At 39.6% G+C, this 26,518-nt stretch overlaps 4 protein-coding genes across 6 annotated transcripts; 2 read left to right on the top strand and 2 right to left on the bottom strand.

Moving 5' to 3' along the window:
- Window positions 1-3,864: 3,864 nt before the first annotated feature.
- On the top strand, window positions 3,865-8,661 carry LOC103473375 (torsin-1A-like). Its single transcript, XM_008423556.3, has 5 exons — window positions 3,865-4,182; window positions 5,435-5,700; window positions 6,773-6,948; window positions 7,540-7,667; window positions 7,747-8,661. The coding sequence occupies exons 1-5, from the start codon at window positions 3,993-3,995 to the stop codon at window positions 7,989-7,991; spliced, it is 1,005 nt and encodes a 334-aa protein (XP_008421778.2). The 5' UTR covers window positions 3,865-3,992; the 3' UTR covers window positions 7,992-8,661.
- Window positions 8,662-9,084: 423 nt separating this feature from the next.
- nsa2 (NSA2 ribosome biogenesis homolog (S. cerevisiae)) lies at window positions 9,085-11,776 on the bottom strand. The gene is made up of 6 exons (XM_008423555.2): window positions 11,622-11,776; window positions 10,781-10,968; window positions 10,559-10,709; window positions 10,300-10,479; window positions 9,511-9,703; window positions 9,085-9,329 (listed from the first exon to the last, which is right to left on the bottom strand). The coding sequence occupies exons 1-6, from the start codon at window positions 11,622-11,624 to the stop codon at window positions 9,262-9,264; spliced, it is 783 nt and encodes a 260-aa protein (XP_008421777.1). The 5' UTR covers window positions 11,625-11,776; the 3' UTR covers window positions 9,085-9,261.
- A 197-nt stretch (window positions 11,777-11,973) lies between these two features.
- Window positions 11,974-18,134, top strand: gfm2 (GTP dependent ribosome recycling factor mitochondrial 2). Its single transcript, XM_008423551.2, has 20 exons — window positions 11,974-12,227; window positions 12,286-12,382; window positions 13,205-13,250; window positions 13,341-13,438; window positions 13,518-13,643; window positions 13,724-13,812; window positions 13,906-13,994; window positions 14,084-14,144; window positions 14,294-14,479; window positions 14,562-14,642; window positions 14,736-14,884; window positions 15,559-15,699; window positions 15,777-15,876; window positions 15,948-16,140; window positions 16,386-16,462; window positions 16,551-16,689; window positions 16,757-16,930; window positions 17,358-17,473; window positions 17,556-17,738; window positions 17,823-18,134. The coding sequence occupies exons 1-20, from the start codon at window positions 12,186-12,188 to the stop codon at window positions 17,949-17,951; spliced, it is 2,316 nt and encodes a 771-aa protein (XP_008421773.1). The 5' UTR covers window positions 11,974-12,185; the 3' UTR covers window positions 17,952-18,134.
- Window positions 18,135-26,016, bottom strand: hexb (hexosaminidase B (beta polypeptide)). Of its 3 annotated transcripts, XM_008423549.3 has the most exons (15): window positions 25,952-26,016; window positions 24,911-25,194; window positions 24,628-24,779; window positions 22,910-22,975; window positions 22,628-22,674; window positions 22,414-22,524; window positions 22,228-22,329; window positions 22,008-22,140; window positions 21,753-21,933; window positions 21,591-21,677; window positions 21,439-21,511; window positions 19,869-20,049; window positions 18,843-18,933; window positions 18,525-18,629; window positions 18,135-18,445 (listed from the first exon to the last, which is right to left on the bottom strand). In XM_008423549.3, exons 2-15 carry the CDS (start codon window positions 25,162-25,164, stop codon window positions 18,382-18,384), a joined length of 1,647 nt encoding a protein of 548 aa, XP_008421771.1. In that variant the 5' UTR covers window positions 25,165-25,194; window positions 25,952-26,016; the 3' UTR covers window positions 18,135-18,381. The 3 variants fall into 3 exon arrangements, with proteins under 3 accessions (XP_008421771.1, XP_008421770.1, XP_008421772.1); XM_008423548.3 differs by lacking the exon at window positions 25,952-26,016 and having other exon boundaries at window positions 24,911-25,238; XM_008423550.3 differs by lacking the exons at window positions 19,869-20,049; window positions 25,952-26,016 and adding an exon at window positions 20,507-20,681 and having other exon boundaries at window positions 24,911-25,236.
- Between the last annotated feature and the right edge of the window lie 502 nt (window positions 26,017-26,518).

Raw genomic sequence — 26,518 nt, 5'->3', positions numbered from 1 at the left:
TGGTTTGTAAATAGTAACATGTTAGAATACTTGTTACTGAAACAAGCGTCAGATTAGAGTAACGCATTACTGACGTGTTGATGGCACAATTGTTTGACATTTCTGCTCAAGGTATTTACTGATCTGTCAGGTTTCCGATATGCGTCTCCCCCAATGACAGACTCGTTCCTACGCCCTTGCCCCCACTAAATCTTTTAGGGGTACGCAGTACCCTGCCGTACCCCCTTACTTTCACCCAGTGGGGCAACTACACATTATACAGGTGGATGCGAAAACAAAGATCGCCCCCCCCCTCCCCCCTCTACCCGGGGCGACGATACTTGAAAGGTAAAACTCGCTACATTTACCTCGTTATGCGCGTGAGGTGAAGGAGCGTAAGGCACGCTTTAGTGTATGGGGAAACATCATCGGCACGCCGCCCCCTCCAGGCGGGGTTTTGGCGCCCCCTCTGGTGCTGCGCCCCTATGCGTTGCATACCCTGCATACCCACTTTTTGCGCCACTGCTTTCACCCCTGGCTGCAACACGTCAATCGCGGAAGGTTTTGAGTATATCCATCCATCCATCCAGATCCATCCATCCATCCAGAGATTCTGTGGGCACAGGTGTTATGCCCAGAAAGGCACGCCTGCCCAAATTTGCATCCCCTGTCGCGGGAGCGCGCATCGCTCTAAGCTCTCGCACATTGACGAGGAAACGGATAAAATATGACCGAAGAGGAAATTTTAAAGATATTTGTAACATTATCTCGTTTCTCAACCGTGTAATCCCTAATACGGTGGGTTTTATTTCGCAAATTATTTGAAATAAATACGGTTTTTACACTTTTATTGACACATATGAGCCAAACTTTTTTTTCAGTCCGTGTCTGTTGTAAACGTTCTCCGCAAATGGTTTGAAATTCTCTGCTTTGTCTTTTTATATAATAATAGCTCAAAAGCATTACAACAGAGACCCATTATGTAGAACATTTTATATCATGCTTCACTTCTAGTCTGTTAATGTAGGAGGAAATGCAACTTAATTTATGAGCCTGAAAATATTTGCATCCGTCTTGTTGATATGAAACTTATAGCATTAGCTCAGAGAACAAGTGTAATTACGTAGAAGAGATTAAATCATTTCAGCTCTTTATTTCCCCCAATTAGCACAGGGATGCATGTTTTGGCAATATAGATTTTGAGTCTGCCACAATATGCATCCCTTCTCTATTCCCATCAAATATTATCCTATCGATATAAAACTTATACCAGCAGTTCTTGGAACTACTCAGATTATGTAGAAAAAGTTATTTCACTATTAACTCTTGAATTCTTCAAATTAGCACAGGGATGCGTTTTTGGGCAAAATTTCCAGCCTGCCAAAATATGCATCCCTTATCTATTCCCCTCAAATATTATCCTATTGATTTAAAACTTATACCAACAGTTCATGGAACTACTCAGATTATGTAGAAAAAGTTATTTCACTCTTAACTCTCTAATTCTTCAAATTAGCACAGGGATGCATTTTTGGGCAATATGGATTTCCAGCCTGCCAAAATATGCATCCCCTCTCTATTCCCCTCAAATATTATCCTATTGATTTAAAACTTATACCAGCAGTTCTTGGAGCTACTCTCATTATGTAGAAAAAGTTATTTCATTCTTAACTCTTTAATTCTTCAAATTAGCACAGGGATGTGTTTTTGGGCAATATGGATTTCCAGCCTGCCAAAATACACATCCCCTCTCTATTCTCCTTAAATATTATTATAGTGATTTAAAACTTATACCAACAGTTCATGGAACTACTCAGATTATATAGAAAAAGTTATTTCACTCTTAACTCTCTAATTCTTCAAATTAGCACAGGGATGCATTTTTGGGCAATATGGATTTCCAGCCTGCCAAAATATGCATCCCCTCTCTATTCCCCTCAAATATTATCCTATTGATTTAAAACTTATACCAGCAGTTCTTGGAGCTACTCTCATTATGTAGAAAAAGTTATTTCACTCTTAACTCGTTATTTCTCAAAGTTAGCATAGGGAGGCATTTTTGGGCAATATGGATTTCCAGTCTGCCAAAATATGCAGCCCTCTCTATTCCCCTCAAATATTATCCAATTGATTTAAAACTTAAAACAGCAGTTCTTGGAGCTACTCTCATTATGTAGAAAAAGTTATTTCACTCTTAACTCTCTAATTCTTCAAATTAGCACAGGGATGCATTTTTGGGCAATATGGATGGCCTGCCAAAATATGCATCCCCTCTCTATTCCCCTCAAATATTATCCAATTGATTTAAAACTTAAAACAGCAGTTCTTGGAGCTACTCTCATTATGTAGAAAAAGTTATTTCACTCTTAACTCTTTAATTCTTCAAATTAGCACTGGGATCCATATTGCCCCAAAATGCATCCCTGTGCTAACTTTGAGAAATAAAGACTTAAGAGTGAAATAACTTTTTCTACATAGTGAGAGTAGCTCCATTAACTGCTGTTATAAGTTTTAAATCAATTGGATAATATTTGAGGGGAATAGAGAAGGGATGCATATTTTGGCAGGCTTGAAATTTTGCCCAAAAACGCATCCCTGTGCTAATTTGAAGAATTAGAGAGTTAAGAGTGAAATAACTTTTTCTACATAATGAGAGTAGCTCCAAGAACTGCTGTTTTAAGTTTTAAATCAATTGGATAATATTTGAGGGGAATAGAGAGGGGATGCATATTTTGGCAGGCCATCCATATTGCCCAAAAATGCATCCCTGTGCTAATTTGAAGAATTAGAGAGTTAAGAGTGAAATAATTTTTTCTACATAATGAGAGTAGCTCCAAGAACTGCTGGTGTAAGTTTTAAATCAATAGGATAATATTTGAGGGGAATAGATAAGGGATGCATATTTTGGCAGGCTGGAAATCCATATTGCCCAAAAACGCATCCCTGTGCCAACTTGGAGAAATAAGGAGTTAAGAGTGAAATAACTTTTTCTATATAATCTGAGTAGTTCCATGAACTGTTGGTATAAGTTTTAAATCAATAGGATAATATTTGAGGGGAATAGATAAGGGATGCATATTTTGGCAGGCTGGAAATTTTGCCCAAAAACGCATCCCTGTGCTAATTTGAAGAATTCAAGAGTTAATAGTGAAATAACTTTTTCTACATAATCTGAGTAGTTCCAATAACTGCTGGTATAAGTTTTATATTGATAGGATAATATTTGATGGGAATAGAGAAGGGATGCATATTGTGGCAGGCTCAAAATCTATATTGCCAAAACATGCATCCCTGTGCTAATTGGGGGAAATAAAGAGCTGAAATGATTTAATCTCTTCTACGTAATTACACTTGTTCTCTGAGCTAATGCTATAAATTTCATATCAACAAGACGGATGCAAATATTTTCAGGCTCATAAATTAAGTTGCATTTCCTCCTACATTAACAGACTAGAAGTGAAGCATGATATAAAATGTTCTACATAATGGGTCTCTGTTGTAATGCTTTTGAGCTATTATTATATAAAAAGACAAAGCAGAGAATTTCAAACCATTTGCGGAGAACGTTTACAACAGACACGGACTGAAAAAAAAGTTTGACTCATATGTGTCAATAAAAGTGTAAAAACCGTATTTATTTCAAATAATTTGCGAAATAAAACCCACCGTATTAGGGATTACACGGTTGAGAAACGAGATAATGTTACAAATATCTTTAAAATTTCCTCTTCGGTCATATTTTATCCGTTTCCTCGTCAATATGCGAGAGCTTAGAGCGATGCGCGCTCCCGCGACAGGGGATGCAAATTTGGGCAGGCGTGCTTTTCTGGGCATAACACCTGACCTGCACCTGGCGCCCACAGAATCTGCCTTGGGCGCGGGCGTGCACCTGTCAAAGGGCGTGCCCTTTGGACTCTGACAACCCAAATTTACAACAGCACTTCCTCTTCAAGTCGCTTCCCCATATTAATGTATTCCTTTCGGTTTTATCTCAGTTTGTCTTGGTAATCGAAATGCAGCCGAAAAAGCAACATGTCCTGCTCATCTGGCTACTTCTCTACTCCAGCATGGTGGAGGCCCTGGAACCCGTAGGCACCACTATCGCAATAGGAGCGGTTGCTGTTACAGGAGTTTTAGTGAGAAGCATGTCCTGCTACTTCAACGAGTGCTGCCAACCCGAGTGGATATCATTCAATATAACAAGTGAGCAAACAATTCCACTTCAGCTTCTGAGTGTTGTGTGTGTTCCTTTTTTTTAATCCTTAAGAACGTCAAATGTAAACATTGTAGGCGAACGTAGCTCAAAACCAATGACGGAAGCGCAACGTTGTAAACCGATTGTTTTGTGCTGTTTTTTTTCTTGTGCTCTCCATACTATTTAATTCTACACAATCGTCTTATGTAAAAACAAAATCCGAGTGGTTCGACAATGAAAGTTTAGCATATCTGTTTGATGAACGCGTTTGTTCAATGAAAACGAAACTGAAGAATATTGTCTCTTCAGTGTTTGGCACCAGCACCTGTTGCAACACTTTCACATCTGTAGATCACCTCAGTAGACTTTGACAATCCACAATTTAGGACATTTTTGGTTAGAATGTCCACAGCTTAAGACCAGGCAATAAACATCAGGGGGCATAACAAACTGAAAAACAACTACCAACTGCTGTCTCTCATGTACAGAATGAATGTTAATTGCCACAGGGGCAGATGACATGGTCTTTGTGACAGAGGTCACAGATTAAGTGGCATGGCTTTGGTGCTATGATGCCATGGCTTTGGTGGCAGATTGAACATTGAATATGAAGAAATTTATATTGACCAAATCAATAAAAAAAAACAACAAAAAAAAAACAAGAATGTGCATACACACATACAGCCGTCACTGATTTGGTGTCATTTGTCACAGAATCTGTGGCCGGTGCAACAGATGCCACACCAAATCAGTGGCAACTGTACATGTATTCTTGCTTTTTTTTGTATTAAATTTTTTTGAAAATGACTTATTCATATTCAATATTTAATCTGCCACGGAAGCTGTAGCAGTTGCCACCAAAGTGTTAGCTGCCACAGAAGCTGTGCCACAGAACCCGTGGCAGGTGGTTCTGCCACAGGTTAATTACCTCCTATCTACACAAGAAGGAGGTAATTAAGCCGTTTCATTCCAAAGTTTTGTACCTGTGTCACATCTAAAAACTGCAGGACAGCGGGCCTTGAGGACTGGAGTTTGACATCTCTGCTTAGACGATTGTAGTAACAAACATGTTAGAGCTAGACACTATTTCTTCAATCTCAAGCCCTCAAATCTGTTGTTACAACTTGTATGAGGTATTATAATGCATTTGTTTTTATTAATTTGCAAGACACCAGACGTTACTCCACCAAATTAGCCAATAAATTATGGCCACAAATTCCAGCCACAAATTCTGATTAGCTTTTTGCCTGAATTTTCTAGAGCTAGAGAGAAACCTGGACAACAAGCTGTTCGGACAGCACATTGCGTCCAGCATCATTTTAAATGCTGTGAGCGGCTTCATGAGAAACAGGAACCCGAAGAAGCCCCTGGTCCTCTCTCTCCACGGGTGGACTGGCACCGGGAAGAACTTTGTGAGCCAGCTCATCGCCGAAAGCATTTACAAAAAAGGAATGAAAAGCGACTTTGTCCACTTGTTCACATCCACGCTTCACTTCCCGCATAAACATAGGATTGATACCTACGAGGTAAGGAATACATCTCTAATCAAGTCAAGTTTAGGGCAGTTCAAAATTACTTTACATTATAAGAATATAATGCTGTATTGTGAACAGCTAACAATGAACAACACTACATTTTGTCAAATGCCGTGATGAAAATTATTTAGAGTCATTTTTATCAAATATTGGAATGAAGACTAGAACTAATCAATGTTCCAGTTACAACTCTAAACAGGTGGGGTCTTTAGCCTTGATTTAAAGGAACTCGTGTTTGAGCAGTTTTGTTTTTCTGGAAGTTAGTACCGTATTAGCGGAGCATAAAAACTGATCTCCATGTTTGGTTCTGGTTATGGTGATGCAGTGCAGACCAGAACCAGAAGACCTGAGAGGTCTGGAAGGTTGATACAACAGCATGTTAATGTATTTTGGTGATATGTCGTCCGTCCGTCCGTCCATTAATTTTCTATACACCCTTGTCCATAGTGGTGTCTGGAGGGCTCCTGGTGCCTATCTCCAGCGAATGTTTTGGGCAATAGGCGGGGTCACCCTGCACAGGTTGTCAGTCCATCGCCGGATATGTCGTTCACTGAATTATAAACTAACAAAAGCAGTTTGAAGTCTCATCTATGAGCTACAGGGAGCCAGTATAAGAACTTTGGAACTGGGGTGATGTGCTCCGTCTTCCTGGTTTTAGGGAGAACATGAGCATCAGCGTTCTGGATCAGCTGCAGCTGTCTGATTAATTTTCTAGGCAGACATATGAGGACACAGTTGCAGTAATCATTGTGACTAAAAAGGAACACTAGATGAATTTCTCTAGATCTTCCAGGAACATTTGTCCTTTAAGCCTGTCCTTCAGGTGATAGAAGGCAGACTTTGTAACTGTATATGGCTTTAAGGTTCAAGTCTGAGTCCATAACTACTCCCAGATTTTAGGCCTGATCACTCATTTCCTAGATGTAATAACTGAAGGTTTTAATAATTGGTGGTTTAATAATTGCTGTTTTTTAAGCCGGGGGGTGGGGAGGGAATGACAGGAAATTGAACAGAGTCATTCCTGTCCAGTTCAGCCAGCTGACTTATTTGCTTTTCTTCTCAGGCTCAGTTGCAGCAGTGGGTCAGAGGCAATGTGACCGACTGTGAGCTTTCCATGTTCATCTTTGATGAGATGGACAAGATGCACCCAGGCTTGATTGACAGCATTAAGCCATACCTGGACTACTATGACAATCTGGACGGGGTCTCTTATGGGAAGTCCATCTTCATCTTTCTCAGGTAAGACACCACAATATTTCAGATCCATTTAAGGACGACCACTACAGGCTACTTTTATTTTGAGTTATATGTTCATGAAGTAAATGCAGAAAAGTACAGTAATTTTCTTAACAAAAAAAATATCCTGTTTTGTAATTTAGGGTATATAAACTACTCTAAAGCAACACTGAATGCGAATCTGGGTTCTGATTGGGTCATTCTAACACACGTATATGCTTTGACCCTCCGTTGAAGCTTTTACTTGGTGTTATTACGTTAATGAACGTTTGGTTTCTGCTCCAGCGTGAATACCTTTGTAACTTAAAACAGGTTTTCTTCCAGGCTTACCAAGAGCTGTCTGTGTGGTTAATGATCTCCATGCCCAGTTTCAGTTTAGGTTGATAGCTTTACTATTATGTGAAACATAGACTCTTGTGTTTTCTCAGATGCATTGAACCCAAGCTGTGAGATGTCCACAGCTTGGGATATTGCTTCAGATCTTAGCCCAGCCTTGAACTGTGTTCTAATTATGAGACTTCAAATGTTGCTGTTTTTTTTTAGTTGGTTCTTTTTTTACATTTCAACTTTTTGTTTCTGGTTTTTATCCAACAGCAACGAAGGAGGAGACAACATCGCTAAAACGGCTCTAGAGTTCTGGCAGGCGGGAAAATCTCGAGAAGAGATTGAACTCGACGACCTGGAAAACACACTTTCACTGTCCGTGTACAACAACAAAAACGGTAAGCTTAGATCTCGTCAACATTTCCTTAAAATCAAGAAAAAGTGCTCAGAGTCCTTTTTCTGTTTCCTGTCCCGCAGGGGGCTTCTTTCGCACAAGTTTGATCGACAAGAACCTGGTGGACTTCTTTATTCCCTTCCTGCCTCTGGAGTACGAGCACGTGGTCCAGTGCGCCATGGCCGAGATGGAAGCCAGGAACCTCAGACCGAGCCGCGATGTGGCAGACAGAGTGGCCAAGGAAATGGTCTATACCCCTAAACTTGACAGGCTGTACTCTTCCACAGGCTGCAAGACTGTACAGAACAAACTAAACTTCTATATATAGATGTAGAAGGCAATGAGGATGAGGCACTAAGTGATGTGACGGATGTGAACGGACTACAGGAAGTAACTGGGTCAAATTATTCTCAGTTTTTATTAGAACGAATTTTGCACTTCAGCAGCTCTTTATTTACCCTAATAAATGACCAGAGCTGTTAAATCTCATGGCGCACTGCTAAAAATTGCACAAGGGAAATTAAATGTCATAAGATTTGTTTTTAAGAAACTCAAGATCATCCTCTCATCGTCAATTCTGATAGTCTAAATGGAAACAGTCTTTGTGTTGGGTTGATGCTTCCCAAAGTGTTAAATTGTGTGAAATATATAAGATGATTCTCAAAAGCAAGGTTTTTGTTATGAAACAAAATCAAGACCATGATAATCGCTTTAAAACATTTTTCACTTATAATGTATTATGACAATGTAAAAAACAGAACACATTATAATCATATTTTAGAGGGTAAATATGGAAATGCATTAAGTTAGACATTGACCTGAAGCAACTTCTATAATAAAACGTTGTGCATATGGAAATTCATTACATTTTTCAACACACATCACATTTTCTTTCTAAGGTCATGCAGCCCTAGTACAGAAGTAAATAAATCACTGATATTCCCATTTTTGTGTCTGAGGAAGTGAAGACGGTACAGATGTAAAGGATCTGGATTAAACTAAAATAAGATCAGATCTTTCTAAATATAATTTTTACTTTAGGTTCATAATCAGCTTCAGAAATGTCATCTGTGGAGAGAAAAAAATGTGATAAACTAGACAGATGTTCTTTGTACCCCAATGACTTATAACACCATTTAAGTTGATATTCCAAAAACCCAGAATCTAGAGGCAACTTTTGTTTTATTTTTACTAGATCATTTTCAAACACACAATCGTCACATTTGTGATTTTAGATTATTTTTGCTTAAAATGGCTTTAAGCTTGAGACAAGTCTCTTGTCAAAGAACATATCAGCTGACATGAAAGACACGAACAGCTTCAACTTTGAGTTCTTAAGCATATTTTGATATAATCTGAGGTTATTTCACTTATTCTATTGTTACACAATTTACAAGGAAGATGCAAAAGTCAAAAAAATATCTGATGTCATTTCAAGTTTATTTATATCAAACAATTTCCTTTCAGAGTGTCCTTTTTGCTGCAGTAGACGTAGCCAATCACAGCTCCAGCCACCTTCCCAACAGTTTGGTGAATGTAGGTCCACTGTTAATCAATACTCTTGGTGTAATCAGGAGTTATCAGGCAGGTAGAGAGTTTTATACCAGAAGAACTGCATTAATACATCCATCGTTCTCTGGGTTATTTGTCACCTGGGCGTATTTACCTGAGAAGGAAAAAATAAAACATTTCAACGTGAAGATCTTCACTTGGTATGAAGTTTTAAAAGAAGAGGAATTTCTACTTTTTGAAGAAATATGTAAGTAAAAAAGTAACAGACAGAAACAAAATGATACTTTAAGTTATTTTACATCCTACAAAAAAATCCTTATTGAAGAAGAACTCACCCCAGATGACCTTTCCACCTTGTGTGACCAGGCCCAGCTCGCTGACATTGACCTCTATCACTGTTCCCTTGGTGATGACCCCCAGAGTGGTGTAGAGTGGTGACGAAGGGTTCTTCTTCACTCCCAGGATGGGAAGGCAGAATGTTGCTTTCAGTTCTGGGTGTGTGACGTGAGCCTTCTTAAAACGCAGACCCTAGAGAAGACACAGATATGTGGGTGACCGAGCTCAAACCAAGGAGTAGAGAGGCACCGATCCGATATTAATCTGTATCAGTACCGATACTGGAAAATTATTTTAGACCGGTTATTGGTCACCATGTGACCAATCCATAATTCAGTCTAATTCTATGCTTTTTACTCTGTTGTGATCCTTTATTACTTATTTTACATTATATTTAGAATTCCTAACTGCACTTTCTGAACCATCTTATAGGATGTTTGTTGCTGTTTGTTTTTGTCAGCTTCAGTTTCTTTATTTCACATCGACTGTTGCAATGACCAAACAAGTGAAAGTTGTGCTGTTTTTGTTTGACCAAGCTTGTCAAGCTTTTGGTGCATTTACATGCACTGTACTGGTGCAGAGATAAATTTGTACGTCAGTATATTTATGTCTGAGTTTAAAAAAAGAAATCTTTTAAGCCAACTCAGCACTGTTTTCTGTATCGCATCGGTACCGGCCGATATTAAACCCCAGATATCTGTATTTGTATCAAAAGTGCAAAAAGTGAAACGGTGCATCGGTACCAAGGAGTAGAAAACATTTTAACTCAACCTGTATGGTTGGCTTACCATAGGTCTGATGAAGCGCTCGTACTTTGGAGGTTTCCTTGTGAAGCCCTCTCCAACAAAGCAGACTTTAGTGACCATCCTCTTCCAGGCTTTCTTCTGTCTCTTTCCTGTTCGGATGACTTTAAGAACTTCTGTCTCTCCTTGAGCGCGAACCTTTGGCAGGGGCACCTCCCACTTGCCCTATAAGCACAATCATGTTAATTTTATACAAATGTTTACAAAAAGATATAGTATGTGCATGTCATAAAACATCACTTACAGCTTTCTCTTTCCTCTTCTGTTTGATCATGTTGGAGAGGACCTTTGCACGAGACTGTCCCTCTCTATCCAACAGGTAGGCCGGCACAGCTCCTTCAGGGGTCTTGTCATCGTCCTTCTGCTTGGTCTTCCTCTGTTCGTGCATTTTGATGCTGAAAACAACAAAAGAAAAAGTTACAAGGGTGAAAAGAAAACAAGACAGGATATCCTCCTCCATACTCACGTCTTCTTCATCTGGATCTTCTCTGCATGTCTCTGTTTGTGGTAAAGCTTGGCCTTCAAACCAATCATCTTCCTGGCTTTGTGGGACCGCTCGTGAGCCTCTCGGCTCTCCTTCTTCCGTTTCCTCTCATGGTGGTCCAGGCGGTAGCCGTGCCGCTTGCGGTGCAACTCGATGTGCTCGTTCTGAGGCTGAGAAACATGATGGACACGCACGTTCAAACTTTGCAGCTCAGGCTGTATGGAAATCAACTTTTACAGATTTAATTATAAACTTTTGTGAAATAAATTGTGGCAGAAAGATAACAGGTTCTTAATCTTTTTGAATTCAATGTAAAATGCTCTGTTTATAGTTTATGTCAGATATTTCTATAGTTGTTAGCCTTTAGCTATGTCACCATTAAAAACAGAAATTTTAAGGAAATAATCAAGAAAATAAGGTCGGATGGTTTAAAAAAAAACAAACAGAAATATTGATTTAAGGCATTGAGACTGAGAACAAAATCACAAGCTAAAATTATTTTCAAAGTTCAGTTTTCTTATGCAAAAAATATTTAATCACACTCGATATTTGTTCGGAATTATTTCAGTAACCTTTCATGACTGGTTACCTAAACTACTTTCGTGTGTAAAATATATCCTCGATATTGTAATGACATCAGGACCTGACAATAACACAATGAGGTGGATTTTGAGACAAACAGCTGAAATCCAGCTTCGTTCAGAGTAGCGCCTGCCCTCGCTGCCACATGCTGACGAAAGCTAAAGCTAGCTCAAGAAAAGCTAGAGCGTTAAATTGTCTGATACCGGCCAATAAACAACATTTAGACGACTGGGTTTCTTACCATGTTGTTCTTCGGAAGTTTCTTGTTTCAATAAAGACGTTGCTGGTGGTTATGGTTGATGAAGGCACGGTGTTTTTTGGTGTTTTGCTTCAGGCTGAGGCTCTTCTGATGTTGTTTTCCTCGGAGCCTATACGTAGAGGAAGTGCGTCACCACGCTGAAACAATATATCCGTTTTTAAATTTTATTTTTTTTAGAATAGGCTTTGTTGTCAAACATTATAAAACGTACCCGTAGAAAAATGCTTTAATTTATTTGTTATGTACTCTAATATTTAAATTTACTTAACTGTAAAAAAAAATAAATAAAAATTTACTTCTAAAAGCGGAACCAAAAGACAGCCTGAGGGATCCAGGGGATGTATTTTGGAGTCGTGCCTTAAACGAGACTTATGAGTAACAAAAATGATTGTGCTCTCAAGGGTACTTTAATACCTTTGCTTTTCTGTATTATTCATATAAATTATTTGAATTTCTTATGTAACGAATGAGGTGACAGCTCTTCGCCAAGTCTCATTGTCTTTAAAGCTGCGACAGAAAGGCAGTAAGGAGCTTTTATAACAAGAGATGTCTGTCAGAGCCTTACAGACGTTCAAGGGGATCATATGGGTAAGACATATATTTATTTTACATATATGCTGCCATTAACTGATCCGATCAATAACAGTGTCGTTCACAGGGACGATGCTTATTGAGAGCTGGATCACAGAGCTGCAGATGTAGACTGAGCTGGCATTTAAGAAGACATTATGTTGCTCTACCAGGTGTGATTTACAACTCAATACAAATATTTTCATCACTACTAAAGGGCACTGTGGAGGCATTCTTTTAGGCTTAAGCGGGATTACTATAGCAGAATATATAATTACATTCCTTAAATAAATAATAAAAAAGACTATTTGGGATTTTTTTTAGCTTCATTGTTTAAAATGTTTTAAAGTTTGTGTTGGATTTTTAAGGAGAATATCCTTATCCATGCAGCTTGGAATTACGTTTTATATACATTTAGTCACTTTACCACTTCAAATTAGGAACCATTTCTTCTTACTACTCTTTCATCAAGGCCATATTTGCTGAATACACAATGAATAATTGTCCTGTCAACAGATTTTATCTCCTAAGCTGTGGATCTCTGCATCTCTGAAAAAGCTTTTCCAGATTCATTAAACAATCATTTATTTAAATACATTTTATTTGAGGGTATTAGAGTAAAGTAGGTTAACACATTTGCACACTACACTTTTTAGATGCTTTTTCTGGTCAAACGTTTTGAAAATTCTTTATAGTTTTTCTTCTATTTCACAAAAAAAAGAAAAATTAAATACATCTTGTGTCTGTAATGTAATAAAATGAAAAGTTCAAGAGTTGAAAATACATTTGTAAGGCATTCAAGGAATTTATGCAAATAAATCATATTTTTAAAACATAAAAAAAAAAATCCAGTAAGTTATGATGTACACAATAAGCAATTAACCTCCAATTATTACTAATGTGACAAAATTATTAATTTTCTTAAAAACATACACCATTGATTAACTTGGATTTAGTCAAATACTCAGCATTTACCTTCTTGCTAACTATCACAGATGATATCAAATCACTGCGGGCGGTGCTCAACCCCGACATTTCCAAGTAAGGCGTTTTTATTCAGCAACCAAATTTTACTGACCATTTTCTACATGTCCTATTAGATCAGTGTTAATGTGTGCTGTGTTTCTGCAGGATCCGAAACATCGGCATCATGGCTCACATCGACGCAGGAAAGACGACCACAACAGAGAGGATGTTGTATTACTCCGGCTACACGAGGGCCTTAGGAGGTGTGTGTCAGACACAGACAGCAGTGTGTGGACGTCTGTTTTCCATGGCTTGAACTGTTGGCTCGTTTGTTTCCGTCAGACGTGGACGACGGGGACACGGTCACGGATTTCATGGCTCAAGAGAGGGAACGCGGCATCACCATCCAGTCAGCAGCTGTCACGTTTGATTGGAAAAGCCACCGCATCAACCTCATAGATACGCCAGGTAGATAAATTAAAAAAACTTGTTAAGCCTAAAATATTAAAATGAAAGTACAAATAAGCGTAGAGCTCGTGCGTTTGCAGGCCATGTCGACTTCACTCTGGAGGTGGAACGGGCGCTTCGTGTTCTTGACGGGGCTGTTGCCGTGTTTGACTCGTCTGCTGGCGTCGAGGTTGGCAAAGCAGATATATTTTTTCATTTTAGATTTAAAAACGATTTTCCTCGTGTAATTAGCAACTTCCGCTGCCTTTGATAACCCTAACAGGCCCAGACTCTGACCGTGTGGAGGCAAGCAGAGAAGCACCATATACCCTGCGTTTGTTTCCTGAATAAGATGGACAAACCTACAGCAGAGTAAGTGACTCGGACATCTTGTCTTCTGAAAACTGTGGGTTTTCTTTACATGATATTAAAAATGAAGCTATATTTTATTTTTCTTACAGCCTAAATTTCTCACTTGAGAGCATAAGACTGAAACTGAAAGCCACTCCAGTCCTCCTGCAGGTACATCAACATTCTCTCTAAATTGTTCATTTTTACTGAATAAATTCCTTTTATTTCCAACTCTTGTGTTCAGCTACAACATAAACATCTTTGTAAATAACAAATATGAGGTTTTATTGTAAGCTCCTCCTAAATCGATCCCTGTCTAGATACCAATCGGCAGCGGTAAGAACTTTACAGGTGTGGTGGACTTGTTGACCAATCAGAAGCTCACGTGGAACCTGACATCGACACAAGACGACGGACGAACATTTGAAGCCAAATCTCTCGGCCAATCCGAAGATCCAGAACTCCTGGAAGCAGCCGGTGAGGCCAGGACGGCACTCATTGAGCAGGTACACATCCTGGAATCTGCAGCAACAGCTAACTTTAAAAAAGAATGGTCTTTGATGAGCGTTTTTTTTCTCTGAATTCCAGGTGGCTGATCTGGACGATGAATTTGCTGAGCTGCTGCTAACGGATTTTAGTGACAATTTTGAGGCTGTTCCCGCAAAAAAAGCAAGTCTTCCATTGCACTGACCTACAACAGGACTTTGTGTTCAGATGTAATAATACTTTACAAACTTACCTGTGTTTAATCTGATATTCCAGCTACAGGAAGCTGTGCGGCGGGTGACCTTGGCCCGGAAAGGCGTGCCGGTGCTGTGTGGGAGCTCTCTGAGAAACAAAGGCGTTCAGCCTCTTTTAGACGCCATCACCTCTTACCTTCCCGCTCCTAACGAACGGCACCAAGACCTGGTGTGAGTGACCTCTGAAACCTGTTTCAGTAATTTAATCTGTTAAATAAACGGATGTCAAATTATATGTAGAACCTTATATGCATTACGTCGCCTATGGAAAATGATAAGGGAAGGAAATATTTTATTGGAAAAGTATTATCTCACACTGTAAATGTAACATTCAGTTTTAGTTTATTTATTGAAATATCACAGTAAGAATAGTTCCTCTCCAAAATAAAATAAAGACAAGAAAACATCCAATTAAATGTGGCAGATAATATTCTGAATGTCTTTGTGTTGGGTTACAAGAAAATCATGTTTCTCTGCAAAAAGTTAAGGTTAGGGCTACAATTCTTTTAGGAACATACATTTTAAATTCATTTCTAAGTAAAATACTAAGCATATTTTAAGGTTAATTATTCATATCTTTGAATTATTTTTGTTGTATCAGTGTAAATATTTAACAGATGTGAATAAACTTTCTATTGTGCATCATCATGAATAATTTAACTATAAAAAACTCTCAAGTGATATTGGGCACATATTTTTTTGGAGTGGCCCTGAAGGTTTTATTTTACAGAATTGATTTACTTTATTTACTTGATCTAAAAGTGGGGACTGAATTCTTAATTTATTTATTTCAAATAATGTGTCATTGTTTTTAATAAAATTATATGTCTGTTTTGGGCCAGCAGACGGTGGTACAAAGACGACCTGTGCGCCTTGGCCTTTAAGGTTCTCCACGACAAGCAGCGCGGTCCGCTGGTGTTCCTCAGGATCTACTCTGGAACGCTGAAATCACAGACGGCCGTCCACAACATAAACCGGAACAACACGTATGTCGTTTCCATCCCGGCAGCCGCAGCGTCGCTTATTCTTATGATACGGAGTGATTGAAACGTTCTGTTTGCAGGGAGAGGATGAGCCGACTGCTGGTGCCGTTCGCTGACCAGCAGGTTGAAATCCCCTCCATGAGTGCAGGGAACATCGCCCTGACCGTAGGACTGAAGCAGGTGACCCGTTTATTCCCCACGCCTTTTTTGAATATTAAGAGTTTGCTCATGTTTTTGCACTTTCACGTCAGACGGTCACGGGAGACACCATCGTTTCCTCCAAGGTGTCCGCGGCTGCCGCTGCTCGTCGAGCGCAGAGCGACGGCGGGACGGGGACGAAACGTGGAGACCAAGCCGACATCGGCATCGTCCTGTCGGGAGTGGAGGTCCCTGATCCTGTCTTCTTCTGCACCATAGAACCCCCCACCATGGCCAAGCAGGCAGGTCGGTGCTAGGGTCAACAATCACACAATTAGTTTTCTTTTTTCCCCTGAATTAAAAATGCAAAATGCTATTTTCACAAATTTCCTCCGTCTTGTCTCGCTTTGTGTTGATCTCCTGGATGAAATCCCACCAAAAATACCTCAAAATTGATTCCCCTAAAGAGAAAACATTTTAGTATAGTGTTTATCTTGACTCCCGAAAAATGTCCAGTCTTTCAAACATTTCTTTTCTTTCTTCACTAAAAGATCTGGAGAGTGCGCTCAACTGCCTGCAGAGAGAAGACCCCAGCCTGAAAGTCAGAGTTGACCCCGATTCTGGTCAGGTACTAGCATTTTTTTTTGGATCAGCTAGAGCTTTGTTCTGAGCACAGCGGGTTAATTTTAAACATCCTGTTTTCCCTCGGTGCCAAGACCATCCTGTGCGGGATGGGAGAGCTGCACATCGACATCATCCACGACCGAATCAGACGAGAATACGGCATCGAGACTCACCTCGGGCCGCTGCAGGTGGCCTACAGAGAAACTATCCTCCAGGAAGCCTCCACTGCAGGTACCCTGCTTCAAAGTTTATTTCTGGAAGGCTGAAAATATCAGCTAATGAATCCGCCTTTATTCAGACACACTGGACCGAACCATAGGGGACAGAAGGCATGCAGCGTCGGTCAATCTGACCGTCAGACCGGTAGACTTCGCCTCGTGTGAAGTAGCATTTACAGAAGAACTACAAATGCAGATCCAGCCAGAAACAAAAGAGGCTGTGGAAAACGGAGTGCAAAGCTCATACCTTCAAGGTAAAAGTAGTTTTAATAATTCTTTCTTATTCCTAAACATGAAAGTCTTTATCGCAACAACAAGGCAAAGGGTAGTAGTAAAAATGTTCAACAAAATGACAAAAAGAAAAAAAAAAAGAAGAAAAAATCCAGATTAAGGATGTCAGTTTGCACTTTTTGTTAAAGGTCTGGAAATGTGCTGAAAACTGTTTTTTTTTTTCTTTCAATCAATAAATTGTTACAAATTGTAATAGTTGTTACATGAATAGTTCATGTAATAACTAAAAAAATCAGTTGAATGAACAAGGAGCAGGAAGAATGATAATCTTATATAAAGAGAAACCTGACATATTTCAAATACACACACAAAAAAAGCCAAAAGCAGCTTATTCAAAACCATATGGATTGACCATTAGGGTTTTCAAATATGATTTTCTTTCCCCCTCAGGCCCGTTGCTGGGTTACCCCATCTGGGGCGTTTCTTCTCTGATCCACAGTGTTTCCGTGGAGCCGGGGACGTCTCCGGCCATGGTGTCGGCCTGCGTGTCCCGTTGCATGCTGAAGGTAAACCTAGAATGTTTGTTCATGTTAAAAAGCGTTGCACAGTAGATGGCCTGGGCTTAACAGTGTCGCTTCGGGAACCCAGGCCCTGAGGCTGGCAGGGGGACAGGTCCTGGAGCCCGTCATGTCCCTGGAGGTCACCGTCGGGGAGGAGTACCTCAGCTCGGTGCTGGGGGACCTGGCCCAAAGACGGGGGACTGTCAGAGAAATCCAGAGTCGCCACGACAATAAGGTGCTGATGGCAACGGTGCCCCTGGCTGAAATGATGGTGAGATTCAGCATGATTTAAATGATATGTCTGCCTCTGCTCTCTGAAAGTCATTTAATGATTTAATCTTCTGACACGTCAAAGGGTTATTCCACTGTCCTGCGAACTGTGACCTCTGGGAACGCCACTTTCTCAATGGAGTTGGACGCCTACGAAGCCATGAACCCCCATGACCAGAGCACACTTCTTAAAAGAATGTCCGGTCTGATGTGATCACACATTTTTACAGTTTTCTTCACATTTTCTGTGAAAAAAAAAAAAAGCTATTTATTATGGTAAATATTGAGATTACATTGAAAGGGGACGATGTCATACTCCTCTTATGCTGCTAAATGAATCCGCAGCCGCTGCATTTCTGTATAGTTTTTGCTAATAAAAACAAAAACACGGAAGCAATTACAATTTCAAGATTTTATTGAAATCTTTAGAAACAGTCTCACCAACAAAAACAAAAGCATGTAGAAAAAAAAAATCATTCACGTCGACATAGAACATAAGATTTGTGCATCGCATTCAATAAGTACAGTGACAGCTCTGAAGCAGAAGCTCCTCATTTGATTCCCCAGTTTTACAAACCACGCATAAAAGTTAATTGTGAGTGCGTGTGCTTCCCTTTTCGGTTCCCAGACCAGCACATCAGCGCTCAGACGCCTTTGTATTCATGCAGGCAGAAGCTGGGAGTCAGCGGCTCAGCTGGTATCCCACGCCTTACAGAAAAGAAAAAATATTCGTAATTTCTCTTGTAATAAGTAATAATATCCGTTACGTACTTATCTGGATACTTACTCTACCAAGCGACAGCGGTGAAGAGAAAGTCTGCTGAAGGCATCGCCGGTGTCTGTGACCTCTTTAGCGCTCCACAGCCGCTCTGCTACAGCACTGGCTCGAGGCCTAAGACATATAAAATAGCATTTTGGTATCATTTGTGATTACAGTGCTTCGAAAAAAAAAAAGTATTAACACTAGGAGTCGACAACATGGACTTAGAATTTTCGCACGCTATCCCTTAACACAACAAAAAACACACTAAAGTTTGTGCCTATAAACATGACAAAAAGTGAAAAATAAATGCCTTTAAAATAAGCTAAGACAGACATATTTTACCAGAGTCTCGGTATCAGATTCGTAGCGTCCACGTACTCTCCCCACATACAGGCCTCTCCACCAATCACAAGCTTCTTTTGTTCTTCAGTTCCTGTTTTTTTTAAGCATATTTTCACAAAATTCAGCTTCCTTTTCATAAGCACAAGCACATTTTCCTGCTCTTTATTCAACAGGCTTACAAAGATTTGCACAGGAGTGACAACACTGGGACATGTCAGTTTTAGTTAAAGGATTTTGCTTCATTTTAGCCAAACGCCGACTGAATAATAAAGCAGGGCCCGCGTAGAAGTGCTGATCGTAATCAACACATTCCCTGCGTTTCATACAGAATAGTGACACAAATCCATGCAAATGTATATGTTTCAAACATTCATGGTTCTTGTGTTTTGGCTCCTATTGAAAGAAATTTGAGCCAGAATTTTCTCGCCAACTGGTTGAAACGCAAAGTCTTCAATCTAGTTTTTCTCAAAATGTCTGTGCATAACACTGTTTACATTAACACTTTGATTTTTGTAAAATTATTTTAACATTTGAGAAGGTGACAACATCTCTGTGCGAGAAAACATTTCTCTCAGAGTAATTTTCATTTTTACTCATCAAACTGGCAAGTTTGATAAGCAATGAGCTGTGCTCCATTTACCTTTGCCTAGCTCTATTTCAGGAGGACAGTGGTTGATTCATGAATCTTTCTGTTAACAAGCCTGATCCATTAATCTTTACATGCTGAGTCACGTTTGAGTCAACATGCAGCGAAGAGTCTCAAAGCTGGAAAAACCTTTTGACTTTTAGGCATTTTCAGCAATAAAACCTCTTATTTTATAGGACTGTTGAAACAGATGACCTGGTTACAGAGTAATCTGTGGTCTTTAGTAAATAAAGTCCACAGGTCGCTAGCCAATTGCTGCTTTTCTAACTTCCTGCAGATGCTAGCTGTGTGGCAACACTAGAGCTAGCTTCAGGAACAAGGCAGTTGCAACTAGGTGAGGCGTAACCAGTATATACTATATACATCATGCAGACACAAACCCTGAAAATCTTGCGGGTCGGCTTTGTAAAAGCCCGGCCAGTCCTGGCCATAGGTGATATGGTTCAGGTACCACGGAGCCGACAGCAGGGTCTTGTACCCTGCCGACGTAATTCTTGCCATCTCAGACTGGTACGCCTGCGGGGTTCCTTTCCAAATGTGGATTAGTGTGTCTGGTTTCAGCTACAGAGCACACACACACGCACGCACACACACACACGTATACAGAGAGGGAGACAGATTGAAATAACAGACCACAATGAGTTTTTCCATCTGCTGATGGTGGTCCCTCCAAAACATCCCTGAACCTGGAGAGGTTCTGAGCACCTTTCGTCTGATGATAGAGGTTATCTTGTTTGACCTGATCATTGTGAAACCAAAGACTGAAGTCAACCAGTCGGGTGAAATACGCAAATAAAGAAGCAAAACCACCAACCGCACTGCCCCATGTTCACACACTGACTTTTGTTGTCACAACTGTGCAGTTTCTTTAAATTTAAGTCTGTTGAACAAAAACGAGCTGAAAAGTGATCCCCCTCCCTCAATCATGAGATGATTGGGTGGGGGGGGAAAGTAATCATCATCTTTATCTTCATCATCATCATTATTATTATTATTATTATTAACTACTAAAACTGACCGTTGAAGTTGAGCGGCTCAACCTTGTAGTAATTCAGCCAGTCCTGTCCAATGCTAATATAATCTAAGTACCATGGGGCGGAGAGGATGGTGGTGAATCCGGCTGCGGTCACTTTGCTCATCTCTGAGTTACTCCCACTGCCAATCCACACGTGCACTACTGTGTCGGGCTTCAGCTGCAATTGTTACAAGTCAAACCCATGTTTTTAATATACTGCAGACGTAGCTTAAAAAGAAAGCCAGTTGGAGGGAAAAAAATTGAAGATCAATCTGGAAATATTTAGGGAAAGACTCTTTTTGCTTTTATTTTATTTCTATCAATGTATTCAAGTTTAGCTCAAGTCAACTTCTGATTTTTTTTCTTTACTTACTGTAAAAAAATTGTCAGTAGAGACTTGTTTTATCTGAGTCGAACTGCTTTTGAGCAGCTGCATAGAAATTTGAATACCCAAAATTTTCCAGAATGAACTGTAGCTGAGTTTAGTACAGTTGATACAAAGCCACATATTTTGTACAGCTTCCCAAAATGACAGACAAATAGCAATAAGTACAATCTTTTTTTGCACAAGATACCAAATCATCAAAGCTGTCTTGAATTGACACATACTGCTTAATCTGTAAAATAAAATTATAAAAATGCTCCCATTTACGTCTGCAGCTAGTACTAGCATTTTTGTTCCCTGTTTTGATAGGACTTATTGATAATGCAACACAAAATTTCGGCACGGCTCCAGATGATTGTAGGAATATTGCAAATGGTGGGACAACATTAAAAGACAACTTAGAAGCATCTCCAGGGTCCATATAATAAGTTTCCTAAATTATTCAATAAAAGCAGAGTTAAAAACAGACTGCAGTTTAACAATCATTTTACACTATTTTAAGTAACAAATTTTGCATTCACTTTACAAAAATAAGAAAAATTGAGTATACCTTAACACCATTGTCAAAGACCTCCTGCCAGATGATGTAGCCTTTATTGGTAGCAGCGACAATGTCCAGAAGTCTATTATATGAAAAAAATCAATCAATAAAAAGAAATGTCTGAATATTTTCTACAAAAGGAACTAAAATAAGATGCGCACTTTTGGATGTAGAAGGACTCCAGTTTCCTGTAGTCCTTTCCAAAGCCTTGCTGCTCCATGAACTTCTGAATGTCTGGGTTGGACTGCCTGTAGAGACAATAAATAAGTAAATAACAGCCGCTAACATCTCTCTGGTCTATTAGACGGATCAGGGCTCCTCACCAGCACTCGAAGGACACCTCGTCACCTCCCAGGTGAATGTAGGCATCGGGAAAAACTTCGCTGATCTCTTTGAAGAACTGCGTCATGAAGTCGTAAGTGGAGTTGAGGATGGGGTTCACCGGTCCGAAGGTGCCAGATGGCTTGGAGCCGGAGTAGCAAGGTGTGAGCAGGTCAGTTTGACCTGAGACGGAAGCGGACATCAGGAGAATGTAGGAGCTGAAACCAAATGTGGACAGCAGCAACTAGGGAACCCACCTTTACCCCAAGACTGCGTGTGTCCTGGGGTGTCAAACTCGGAGACGACCCTAATGCCTCTGAGGCGGGCGAACTCGATCACCATTTTCACATCTGCGGGTGTGTACACGTGGGTGTACGGGTGGTAAGCGCCCTGTCAACATTGTGATGGGATACATTTATGTCAACACCGGGGGATGAAACATTTGGGTAACCTGAGATGATGAAGCTTTTCTGGAACCTTTTGGCTCAAGTTTGGGAACGTCCGGCTCAAGTAGGGAAAAGACGGATCATCGACGATGTGCCAGTGGAAGACGTTGAATTTATTCATCGCCATGATTTCCTGCAGGGTGAAGTAAAGTGGAATACATTTTTAAAAAGTTACGATAAATTAACTACTTGCTCCAAAAACATGTGGCTTATGTACCAGATTTGTCAGGATGGCTTTAACTGGAAGGAAATGCCGAGACGTGTCCAGCAAGATGCCTCGGTGAGCAAATCTTGGGAAGTCACTGATAACCGTTGAATTGATGGTTTTCTGGGAAAAAGTTGCAGAAACAACATAAACCGCAGCTTAAACACCTGTGGTGGGAAACGGTTCACCAACAAGGAGATAGACCCAATTCATCTGTCTCACTTACGGTTCCATACTCGTCCTCAAAGACCAACTGGCTGAAAGTCTCCAGACCTCAAAAAGGAGAAGACGACATAAAATACACATTTCCAAGCAAGTTAAACCCCATTTAAAAATGTCCTGCACGTCTTATGTCACGGGACATAAGATCTAAATTTAATTTTGTTATGTTGACCTCATAACAAACGCAATTGAATAATTGACCTCACAATAGAGAGAGAGAAAAAAGTTATGTACTTGTCATTTGATGATGATTTAAAACCAGGCACATGGGTAAATAAACTCCTACCATGCAGGGCTCCCCAGACCTTCGGTGCTTTCAGGACAGCGATCGGCTGATCCACGGTCAGCTCATCTGCAGAAACAAACAGTTGTAGTAAGACCTGGTAAAGCTTTCCAGGAGGTTAAATCAGGACTGTAAGCCATGAAACATTTGGTCTGGGTTAATCCTTGAATTTGCTTTCCAGGTAATCTTTACTTCCTCCTTCCCATCACAAGTAGGATTACTGTTCTTGGAAAATGTATTCACTAGCTAAAGCACATGTTTTTTTTTTTTGTCCAGCTCTTTACAAATTCCTCTTTGATCAAATGGAGCTAAATCGCTCACCGAAAAATGTGACTGTTTATCATTTCATTAGATAAGATTATCTAAGTGTGTCAAGTTGACTGTAAACTTGTGAGATGGTAATCTTCCCTATGCTTCATTAGCCACGATTTTTCACTGCAGTGGGATCAACTCCAAGAAAATATTTTCATGATCCCTCATTACTAAAAGGCAGCAGAGATCAAGCCTATAATAATTACTTTTTACATTTAAATATACTAATAAGACAAGATAATTTAACTAAATTTAAAACAGAGACTTCATCATAAGATCCATTTTTTTAAATTTGGAAATGTACTTTTTAATGCAGAAGCATAATGTCAGGGTGAAAAAAATGAAACCATTTAATTAAAGTATTCAATGGGATATGATTTATGCGTTTTTCTTAATAACTTGGGTCACAATTTGTGGCTAGGTTTTTTTTTAATCCGATAAATGCAACTGAAACATTTTTTAAGATGATGAGTTTTCAGGAACTTTTTTTTAAATTTACCACTACTTCCCATTTCCAGTGTGTAGATACGATGTGCAACTTCATTTAGCCACTCTTCAAAATGGGAAAGTCGTTTTGGGTAAAAGCTGAGCTTCTTAAAGACAGAGAGGCCAATTTCAAAGTACAGCTATGAAATGAAGTCATATTTCTCTTAAGTTTTTTTTTTTTATATATTCAACTTTTTCATAACAACTGTAGGTAACAGACGCTAAATAGTGCTTTAAAGTGGCACTATGGGAAATGCAACGTGAGCTGAATATATATTGACAGTTTGTCAATGACAGGTCATTTTGTAAATTAATATTACTATTCATGGCATATTCCCCCTTTCCACTGACTACATGTACAACATTTTAATTTCTTTGTCTGAAATTACGCTATGATCGCAAAAGTGACATTTATTTTCCAAGGTTGTTTTTTTTTATTCGTGTATTTATTTCAAAAGAAAAAAAACAATAAAACATTATCTACACCACCAGTATCAGAAAGTTTTAAATCTTCTGTAACCCTTTTAAAATTGTAATAATAACGCCATTATGTTGTTGAAGTGCAAAAATATTAATGTTATTTATTTTGATTAGTTCAACCAAATGAGTTTTTGCTATTCACATATTTTATAGAAAATATGTAAACAAAACCAAGGATAAATGAAACGGTAAAAGGCGGAATGCTTTGCTTTATCAGCTGCACCCTGCAGAAAATAAGTCATAAATAAAATATATGTTCATACTTTAATTGCGCACATGGAGTTAGAGAGGCAATATTCTTTTGCCTATGTTTTTCGCTCATAAAAACTTAGGTTCTCCAAATGCAGCTCTATGTGCACTAGATGATATTATCTATTTAAAGGCATTTTTGCATGAAGAGCTGGTCACCAAAAAAAAATGTTATCAATGAGGAAGAGACTCACATGACTCATCAGAAGACACACTGGGGTAACCGTCACACTCCGAGTCAGGTGATGTGATCCACACCTGCAGCTCCAACAGGTCCGTGGGACCTGCTCTCGCGCTTCGATTCACCTTCTGCTTTTTAGCGCCCCCAAATATGTATTCATAGTACCTGTGGAGAGAGATACAGCAGATAAGAGCCAAAACAGGTCCGTGAATGCATCATGAACGTAACTAACTGAAAGAGAACCCACCCCTCCCACCCGCAACCCCCCGGCCAGAAAAAACCCAAACTTTCCAGACCTCCTGTAGGCCAGTTGAAGGAGGCCGCAGCTGGCCCCGGCTCCAGACTCTTTGGCATCAGTGATACTGAAGCTGGAGGAGCTCAGCTTTAAGGAAACATCCGAAATTTGCACGTTCTGCGGCAGAGGCCACAGAGAGCCGTATTTGGAGGGCTGGAAGACGAGGTCGGGCTCCTTGTCGACGTCGTTGTCCTGAAGCCCCCGGCAGGAACCGAGAGCCAGCAAGATGAACGTAAACCCCAGTAGACTGTTCATGTTAACTGAAGAGCTGTAAAGTCACAAGACCTGGACGAGAATGACAAGAGATTTGTATGGGAAACGAGAGGGCGGGATTCCCCACACGGAAGTAACAATTTAAAGAGACCGTATGTACATGCAGCACCCTTCACTTTTTTTATTTGGCTTCTCTAATAAAAAATAATTTTAATCTTTAATACTTCTACTTTATTCTCGTAATTTAATTACTCTTAGTCTGGCACTAATACTAGGTCGTACCGTCGTACTAGTACTTCGTCGTAGTTAAAAATGATTTATTAAAGCAATACCACAGTGTAACAGCATAAGATGCTCAACATTTTTCATTTTATCGGAGTTTTACGACTGCTTTTTCGCGTTGGAGTTCTCCTAACGACTTCAGTCTGGTAATTATGACTTTATTCTCGTATTCCGTCGTAAAATACGGTGCCACTTTAAATTATAGTTTTTTTATTGTACTTGCAGTGTTACGGTGACAAAGGTATATTTCCAATGTTACAGAAAACAGATTTAATAATTCCTTCTGTTTGTTCCTGAGTCGGGAAACGTCACATGTTCACATGTTTTGAATTAGTTAAGGAAGCAATAGCAACCCCGGTGGTTGCTATGGAGATGTATTTAACTCCTCCACCTGTACAAGGAACTTAATGTTTGTTACAATATAAAAGATTAGCAACGTATAACTGGCTTAGCACAATTTCTGCTTTAGTTTCCTCTTACAGTATGAAAGTACACACGCTGAGTTCATTAACGACTGTAAAATGACCAGGTGTGAGTGTGAGCTTACATGGTTCTCTGTCTCTATGCAGCATTGCTGGTGACTTGTTCAGGGTTTAAAGCTCCCCTCAGTCTATTTTCCGGATGTCATGTGATCTCATCACTATGGGGTCCAAACAACAGCTCAAGGACAAAACTATTCTCGCTTCTAAAATGCTGAGCCTGCGAAACCTGAAGAGTTTTTAACAAAAGAATTAAACGCTTAGTGGTTTTCAAGGCAGCACCCAGCACTGACAGTAAATCATAAGAATTTGGTGGTTCAAAGAAATTTGTAGCTGAATTTCTCTAAAATAGCAACCCCCCCGCCCCTTTTTTTTGATCTTGTTTAAAGTGTGAACTTGTGTTCATAGTTTTTCTTTTTTTTTTATCTGGTGTTTATTTATTTAACACAGTGCTTGTGGAATATTAAAAGAAAGTCAGAACTAAGAAGTAAAGTGTGGTGACGTATTTCTTAAACACAACCATCTGGTTGATCAGATGTTTTTCTTCTGTAAACTTTGACATGCAGCTGAGTAAGTAGGTCAGAGCACATGTAGGTGTTGATTAAAAGTTACACATTAATCTTCGTTATTGCGCG

This window comes from Poecilia reticulata, chromosome 12, assembly GCF_904066995.2.
Source record: "Poecilia reticulata chromosome 12, P_reticulata-male-v2, whole genome shotgun sequence".
Taxonomy (NCBI): Eukaryota; Metazoa; Chordata; class Actinopteri; order Cyprinodontiformes; family Poeciliidae; genus Poecilia; species Poecilia reticulata.
The sequence above is the reverse complement of the archived record's forward strand: the minus strand, read 5'-3'. Positions and strand labels throughout refer to the sequence as shown.

Bases quoted from the DNA above. Each gene is read 5' to 3' on its own strand.
- LOC103473375 (XM_008423556.3), top strand. From the start codon at position 3,993: ATGCAGCCGAAAAAGCAACATGTCCTGCTCATCTGGCTACTTCTCTAC. The intron at 4,183-5,434 runs GTGAGCAAACAA...TGAATTTTCTAG, and splicing joins GATATCATTCAATATAACAA to AGCTAGAGAGAAACCTGGAC. The intron at 5,701-6,772 runs GTAAGGAATACA...TTTTCTTCTCAG, and splicing joins ATAGGATTGATACCTACGAG to GCTCAGTTGCAGCAGTGGGT.
- nsa2 (XM_008423555.2), bottom strand. The intron at 10,480-10,558 runs GTAAGTGATGTT...TTGTGCTTATAG, and splicing joins AGAAGAGGAAAGAGAAAGCT to GGCAAGTGGGAGGTGCCCCT. The intron at 9,704-10,299 runs GTAAGCCAACCA...TGTCTTCTCTAG, and splicing joins AGCGCTTCATCAGACCTATG to GGTCTGCGTTTTAAGAAGGC.
- gfm2 (XM_008423551.2), top strand. From the start codon at position 12,186: ATGTCTGTCAGAGCCTTACAGACGTTCAAGGGGATCATATGG. The intron at 14,480-14,561 runs GTACACATCCTG...TCTGAATTCCAG, and splicing joins GGACGGCACTCATTGAGCAG to GTGGCTGATCTGGACGATGA. The intron at 14,643-14,735 runs GCAAGTCTTCCA...CTGATATTCCAG, and splicing joins AGGCTGTTCCCGCAAAAAAA to CTACAGGAAGCTGTGCGGCG.
- hexb (XM_008423549.3), bottom strand. From the start codon at position 25,164: ATGAACAGTCTACTGGGGTTTACGTTCATCTTGCTGGCTCTCGGTTCC. The intron at 24,780-24,910 runs GTCTGGAAAGTT...CTCTCTCCACAG, and splicing joins CTTCAACTGGCCTACAGGAG to GTACTATGAATACATATTTG. The intron at 21,934-22,007 runs GTGGGTTCCCTA...CTTCCGTCTCAG, and splicing joins CACGCAGTCTTGGGGTAAAG to GTCAAACTGACCTGCTCACA.